At 50.7% G+C, this 8167-nt stretch overlaps 1 protein-coding gene across 1 annotated transcript in view; it reads left to right on the forward strand.

The window, feature by feature from the left end:
- Positions 1–8167, forward strand: part of ncanb (neurocan b) — a gene marked incomplete at both ends in the record, with an annotated part of 106130 nt that overhangs the window by 84039 nt on the left and 13924 nt on the right. Inside the window, one exon of the mRNA XM_084473505.1 lies at positions 2670–2786. Coding sequence (XP_084329631.1) covers positions 2670–2786 — 117 coding nt within the window. The remainder of the gene's footprint in view (positions 1–2669; positions 2787–8167) is intronic.

Here is an 8167-nt window from a genome sequence, read left to right on the forward strand (position 1 = left end):
TACACACAACGTGGTGCACACACATTGATTGCACACACGTTAACGACACACGCATACACATTCATACACATGCAGACACACGCGTTCATACCCAGCGCACACACAGAAACACAGTTCTGCAAAGGTACACATTACACACGCACACACACACACATACACGCTCACACTCACAAACACATATTTATATATGTATACACTCACTCATACACATGTATATACACATACACACAAATAATACACAGCATGCACGTTTATAGACACACTTACACACACACACACATTTGCACATTTATGCACATTCATACACACACACACACACACACACACACAAACAGTATTAGGCGTTCCATGAAGACAAATTGCCATGGGGTAATTAATGGGCCCACACAAACAGAGGCTCTTCTGCTGCATCCATTCCATGTGACTGCAGAGTGCTACCATGCTGCTTGTTAAGATATGCTTACATTTGGTTTTAAAGGTCAAATGCTGAAAACAATGAGCCTTTACCAATGTTTTCTTTCTTTGTTTCAATCCAGTGCCTCCGCCACATCCCCCCTTCTCCCATAACAGGGGAGGGGCCCCTACCTCCATAACAGGGGAGGGGCCCCTACCGCCATAACAGGGGAGGGGCCCCTACCTCCATAACAGGGGAGGGGCCCCTACTGCCATAACAGAGGAGGGGCCCCTACCGCCATAACGGGGGAGGGGCCCCTACCTCCATAACGGGGGAGGGGCCCCTACCGCCATAACAGGGGAGGGGCCCCTACCTCCATAACGGGGGAGGGGCCCCTACCGCCATAACAGGGGAGGGGCCCCTACCGCCATAACAGGGGAGGGGCCCCTACCTCCATAACAGGGGAGGGGCCCCGACCCCCACAGGAAGCGCAGCGTACGTTACCTTATATGTCCTCCAGTTGTGTCTGATTCTGACTTATCGTAAGGAGTGGGAGGCACGCACCGTTTCATAAGACGGATGAATACACACGCACACACACACACACACACACACACTAGCACGTTTACACAAACTAACACACATCGATACTATACAAACACGCAGGCGGCGGCGGCGGCTCCTCTGATGCCAGGAGGTGAACTTTTATCTCCCTGCTCATACATCATTAAGTGAGTCTGGCAGTTATTATGGAAGATGCTCTGGCAGATTGTGTCAGAGGCTCCAATGCTATCAGGACTGGATAATAAAACTACACTTAATCTACCCGGCTTCCCACCGTGTTGCTGAACATGCACATACGCGCGCACAAACATTAACATATCCAACACACATCCACACGCAAACGCACACCTTTGTTACATCCTCTTCTCAACTGTTATTGAAGCACTGTTTCTAATCTGAACTAATCGAATCACTCCCCTCAAATGTTGGTGCACGCGCTGCGAGCGCACACACACACACACGCACGCACGCACACACGCACTAAACACTCATGCATGCATGCTCACGCCCACATTCACACGTACGCACACTCTGATAAGCATGCTTAGCATTCAGATAGGCCCCCTCACACACAGTGTATGATAGACTAAAAATACACACACACACACACACACACACTCACACACACACACACAAACGCGTATAACAACCCAGGGTGCACTCTAGTCGTCCTTGTCAGATCCTCCTCCCCCCTGCCTCATCCTGAATACAAGGGAAATAATTACGACTTAATCTTCATATTACCGCCAAGCTCACCCCCCAAAACATCTCCCTGAAACTGCCGCAGAGTTATAGCCCAGGCCAGGTAGCAGGGCTTTATCACCGTCTCTGCAACGCTTGTACTGCGCTATAAAAAATAGGTGCCCGCCGATGTGCCCGACTGGGCAATGATCAGCTAATTTATTGGGACTCAGCTGTGTGTTTATGCATGTGTGTGTGTGTGTGTGTGCATGCACGCGTGTGTGTGCATGTGTGTGTGTGTGTGTGTGTGTGTGCGTGTGCTCGTGCTGGCAGCCCCATGTTTTTTAGCCTGCCAGGCGTCGGTCATGATAAAACAGGAGTGTGACAGACACATCCCAACAGCCAATCATTCACCTGGAGACTGGCAGCTGAAGGGGTTGGGTGGTGGTGGACAGGGCGGGCGTCCCCCCCCCCCGCCCCCCCCCCTTATCCTCTCCCCCTGTCCCCCACCCCAACCCCCCCTATTCAAAAGCACTGTCTCCTCCACCCTGGCTCTGTCTCCGTCACACCCCAGCAGACAGCAGGCGGAGGAGAACTATGTGCATAGTTTGTCTATGCTGGAGGCTCTCTTTGTCACTGTGTGTGTCGCTGCACTCTCTTTGGCAAAAAACGCATTCTAAACGCGCGTTTGTCTCACACTGTCTATTTTCAACTTGCTAATTAACCCTTGTCCCTTCTCTCCATTCCTCCATCGCACCCTCTCCCCTCCCCATATCTCAATCTCTCTCTCTCTCTTAATCTGTTTCACCCCTCTTATCTATTTCCATCCACCTCTATATATCTCTTCTCTTTCTTCCACCCCCATCTCGCGCCCCAACCTCTCTCTCTCCCTGACCTCTTTCCTTCTCTCCCTCACTGTCTACCTCTCCCCTATCTCGCTCTCTTGCTCCCCCTCACCTCTCTCTCTCCCTCTCTCTCCCTCTCTCTCCCCCTCTCCCTCCCCCTCTCCCTCCCCCTCCTGACTGCTCAGTGGAGAAGGACCCGTGCCAGACCAACCCTTGCCTCCACGGAGGCAGGTGTCTGCAGGAGGGCGACGGCTACAGCTGCTACTGCCCCCAGGGCTTCTCTGGAGAGAGCTGTGAGATCGGTGAGTCACGGCCGGGGCCGAGGTCGCCACGCAGCCCAAGGTCACACACGCCCACCTCAAGGGGGGCGGGGGGGGGGGAGACAGACGATGGAGGGGGGGGGGGGGCGGGGAGAGAGAGAGAGAAAGCGTGTGGAGGGAGGCATATGACGTAACATCTACCGGTGGAGGGCTGAGCCTGACAGACTGGGACAAAAGCCTCTCCCTGATGCCTGTGGTTGGGTTTCTTTTTTTGGTTGTTTTTGTTTGCTTTTTCTTCTGCTGGGTCGCTGTTCTGTGAGGCTTTTGTGGATCCAGCCTCAATGTGCCGACGGCGAGGGAGGGCGACCGGTGGTCTAGTTTCCATCTCAACCAAACTTAATGAGGCGCAGCCTTACAGTTTACTGTGCCTGTGCAGCCATGTGTGTTTGTGTGTGTGTGTGTGTGTGTGTGTGCATGTGTGTGCGTTTTTGTGTGTGTCTGTGTGTGTGTGTGTGTGTGTGTGTGTGTGTGTGTGTGTATGTGTGTGGGTGTTTGCCTATGCATCCATGTGTACGTGTGTGTGTTTGCGTGTGCCTTTGTTTGTGTGTGTGTGTGTGTGTGTGTATGTATGTATGTGGGTGTTTGCCTATGCATCCATGTGTGCGTGCGCGTGTGTGTGTGTGTGTGTGTGCCTTTGTGTGTGTGTGTGTGTGTGTGTGTACGTATGTGGGTGTTTGCCTATACATCCACGTGTGCATGTGTGTGTGTGGGGGGGCCCATGCATTCAACGTGCTCAGCCGCGTGAGCGTCTCGTCTCGTCCTTCTCTGTGTCGCGGCCCTCCGTGTGGACGAGGACACGGGGGCCCTCACATGGGGGGGCCCCTGAGAGCACGCCATGAGCGGAGCCGCTGATTGGAGGGTTAGGACTCCCGGCACAGTGCGGCTGATCACCAGGAGGGAGGGGGGGAACAACACATCAGCAGAGCAATAAAAGCACCGGTGGCCCAAGCACCTGAAGTGACTCCTTCCTCATCTCCTCCCGGTTTTTACCGTTTGGTTTTATGGCGCCGCTTTGAACGGGGGGGGGGGGGGCAGAGCGACCGGCCAGAGCTCCTGGCCCTGGCTCGATGAGCCCTTCACACCTCACAAACAGAGGGGCTTGTTGACAGTACAATGTATTTGTATTGATTCTGGTTACCGGCCAAAGCGCTGTGGTTGCAGCCATAGCAAATATTGGATTATGCCAATGCAGTTTGATAGAGTGAAAGCCCTCTTGCGGCTCATTGGCTGCGGGCTCTTACAGCCCGCAGACCTAGCCTGCTTCCCTTTTTCGGAAGTAATAAAGAGCGTTATTTGTTCTGTTCACCAGGATATAGTAGCTTCAGGACTCCATGAAGACACTGAATGGTGAAATGTTGAACATTGAATGCTTGCACGTAGAACGACTTTCCAGTAGAACCATTTTAAGAACATACCGGAGCCTAGGGCCGCGCGACCACTGGTACGTATTCATCAGCTGCGTTGATCCGGGATTTCAGAGGTCATTACTGAAGGTCAGGGGTCAGGAGTCAAAGCGGGCAGTATTTTGGTATATTAGAGTCTGGTTATCAATAACCTTTCATTGCTCCTGCTGTGTGTGTGTGTGTGTGTGTGTGTGTGTGTGTGTGTGTGTGTGTGTGTGTGTGTGTGTGTGTGTGTGATAATCCCTATGGCATTTGGAATCAGCGGCATCAATAATCTGTGGGTGGATTTCAGCCAAACACATGAATAAGACATGGTTTGTATTGATTTTTCAGAATACCGTTATTTCTGATGCCGGTTGAAAACGGCACCAGACCCCATTTAAAATCATCAACGCCATTTAAAATCAAATAAGACGTTAACCAAAAGGGTGTTTTTCAAATAATACCTCTTAAAAATACTTTATCATTGATCTGTACTATGTTTGACTTACGCACTACACTCTCCCCTTCAGTGTTAAGTGGTGTGAGATAGTACAGTTAATCAGCTTAAACGTTTCTGCTGTGTGTAATATTAATTAAAGACAAGGACAAAGGGGTCAACGCAGAATAACCACAACAGTCCTGAACCAGGGCTGTAATACTGTTGGTTCTGCGCCCGTGGAGCATTTAAACTCAGACAGACTCTTACACGGGGCTTTGCATGGGGAAGTGATAATACAATAAAACAGCAGGGAAGGATCTTTAAATGTTTGAACAAGCTCCTCACAAGGCTCTCAGCTCTCCCTACAATGTTGAATGAGCTGAATGTGATAAAGTGCACCATTAGCAGACACTAGCCAGTGCTACTACTATTCGTGTTGGTGAGGTGCATAATATCCATTACTACTTAGAATTCTGCTCTGCATTGTGCTGGTGCTTTTGAGCTAAGAACACATGGTGTAAAAACAACACTGTGACTGGTCACATTCTCTCAGATCTGAAATGGTGTGGAGGGGAACATGGAGTTTAGGGGAGCTGGATTATTGATGGCTTCCGTTTTTACTTTGGGGTCTTTGGTTTAATATTTATGAGGCTGAGTGACACGAGAAACAAGAAAGGGCAGGAAAAGACAGATAGGACTGTGAAGCATCTCTACATAACCCGTGGTCCTTTTGGAGATGCCGTGTTTGCCGTTCATCTTGAATGCAAACAAGTTTCCAAAAAGTATTTTGGGGGTAAGACATTTCGCCAGCGTATCCTTTGTTTTAAGGTCAACATCCATCATTACGGTTACTTCTTAGTATTTAAATTCTCTCCCACAGGCTCACGGCATTGATCCTCCTAAAGGTTAAAAAAATAAAAAAAATCATGAAGCTTTCATGGAGTGCAATCTTGATTGGCACATTTGCATTTTCCTTCTAATGGTTAAAAGACCACAAGCGAGGAAATGCATTAACCTGCGTCTGAACACGGCGCGGCCTATCTCTGTGGTGCTGAACGCAGCTGCAGTCCTCGGTTAGCCGCGGCCCACCGCCGTGTGATTTCCCCCTGAAAGGCTCCAATCAGCCCCTTAGTTGGGGGCGGGGAGGAAGAAGGGCTGGAGCAGGCCATTCTGGTGCTTTCTCGGAGCTGTGATCGCAGCTCAGAACCCCTCAGAGTTGATTACTTTTGACAAGTTTGGCGTGTAGATCAACAGTTTGTCTCTGCAGAAGTGGCTGGCTGTCAGTTGGATGCGTGCCGCCGGCTGATTGTGTGGCTGTCTGGCCGGGGGAGGCCAGCCATGGGGGGCACCTTGGGAAGCCCCTTCAACCTCCCCCTGTCACTCTGGCTATCTGTCTGTCTGAACATATCTGTCTGTCCGTCCGTCAATCTTGCAGTCTTTCCATCTGCCTTTACTGTGTCTGTCTATCCACCTGTCTACAGTTGCCTGCTTTGTTGTCTCTGTCTCTTCTGTCTCTTGGCCATCTGTCTGTCTGAATGTCTGCCTACATGTCTGTCTGTCCGTCCGTCCGTCCGTCTTGCGGTCATTTCCGTCTGGTTTTGCAGTGTCTGTCTATCCGTCTGTCTGTCTACTTTGCTGTCTCTGTCTACCCGTCCGTCCACGCGTCTCTTTGTCTGTCTGTCTGTCTGTCTGTCTGTCTGTCTGTCTGTGAGGCACAAGTCGGGCGTGTCTGCGTGGTGAGTCAGCGCTTTAACCAGACGCTGAGTCTCCACCGCCACCCCCGCGGTCTCTCCCACTCCTTCTTTAAGCACGCCTCCTCTTCCTCCTCTACCTCCCACCCCGTCTCCTAATCCCTGAAGGGATTTTGAGGCGCCGGTAGAAATGTGCAACTCTGCCGTATCCATCCTCTGGGCTTACAGTAGAGTTGAGCATGACGCATGGCGCAGCGAGAGGTAACCATGGAGATGAGTCTGCGGTTATCTTTCTGTTTGTTTTTGTTTTTTTTCATACCTCGTTGGAGAGCAGCGGTTAGGCAGCGTAAGGCCACAATCCACAATCCACAAGGCCAGAGCGAATGATTCACATCTTCTTTTTTTTCAAAATGTTTTTTTTTCAACCAAACCACAGTGAGACGGGCCAGGGTGAGAACTCTGCACACTCACAGAGTGTGTGCGTCCATCGATTTTGTCAGTTGGCTGCTGAAGTGTCCTCCCGTAAGCGTGACACACAGCGCTCAAGGCGGCTGCCCATCGCACGTACGCCGCCCCGCCCCCCCCCCCCACCGACTCCAATTTCCCCCGCTTGCCCCTAATTGAAAATGAATTCAGGCCCGACCTCCGCTGTCTAAAAAACAACAAATCACTCTTGACTCCTAATGTTTCACTCCCTGCTGTCCCCCCCTCCCTCCCTCCCCCCCCTCTCCCACCACCTCTGGGTGGTTCCCTGCATGGAGCCACATGCAGACAAACAAACACAAGCCATCAAACAGTGCAGCCATCCAAGCGGTAGTAGACGACTTGGGCTACGATACCACACATCAAACACACACACACACACACACACACACACGTATACACACAAGCACACACACAGGCACACATCACTTCACAACCAAACACACACACACGCACACACACACGCACATCACACATCACACACACACATCACACAACTCACACACAGACACACACACAGACACACACACACACACACACACACACACACACACACGTATACACACAAGCACACACACAGGCACACATCACTTCACAACCAAACACACACACACACACACACACACACACACACATGCACATCACACACACACACACATCACACAACTCACACACAGACACACACACACACACATATACACACAAGCACACACACAGGCACACATAATTTCACAACCAAACACACACACACACACACACACACACGCACGCACATCACACACCCATCACACAACTCACACACAGACACACACACACACACACATATACACACAAGCACACACACAGGCACACATAATTTCACAACCAAACACACAAACACACACGCACATCACACATCACACAACTCGCACAGAGACACACACACACACACACACACAAAGACACACACACACACACACATGCACCCATCACAACCAAACACACGCACAGACACGCACACACATCACAGACCACACAAACATCACACACTGGCACACATCACAATCAAACACACACACACATCACACAGACACACACACATATATGCACACAAGCACACATAGGCACACACCAATCACAACCAGATACACACATCCAAACCAAACACACACACAGACACTCACACACATCACACAGACACACACACGCACACACGGGCACACATCACAATCAAACACCCACACACACACATACACACACACAGAAACGTGCAGCGATGTAATAGCACAGTCAAACACAGGCAAACACAAACAAAGGAATAACTCCATTCGCTTATATGAGTGTGTGCATACACACACACACACACACACACACACACACACAGAC

The sequence above is a fragment of the Micromesistius poutassou genome (genome assembly GCF_964030765.1).
Source record: "Micromesistius poutassou genome assembly, chromosome: 9".
Classification (NCBI taxonomy): Eukaryota; Metazoa; Chordata; class Actinopteri; order Gadiformes; family Gadidae; genus Micromesistius; species Micromesistius poutassou.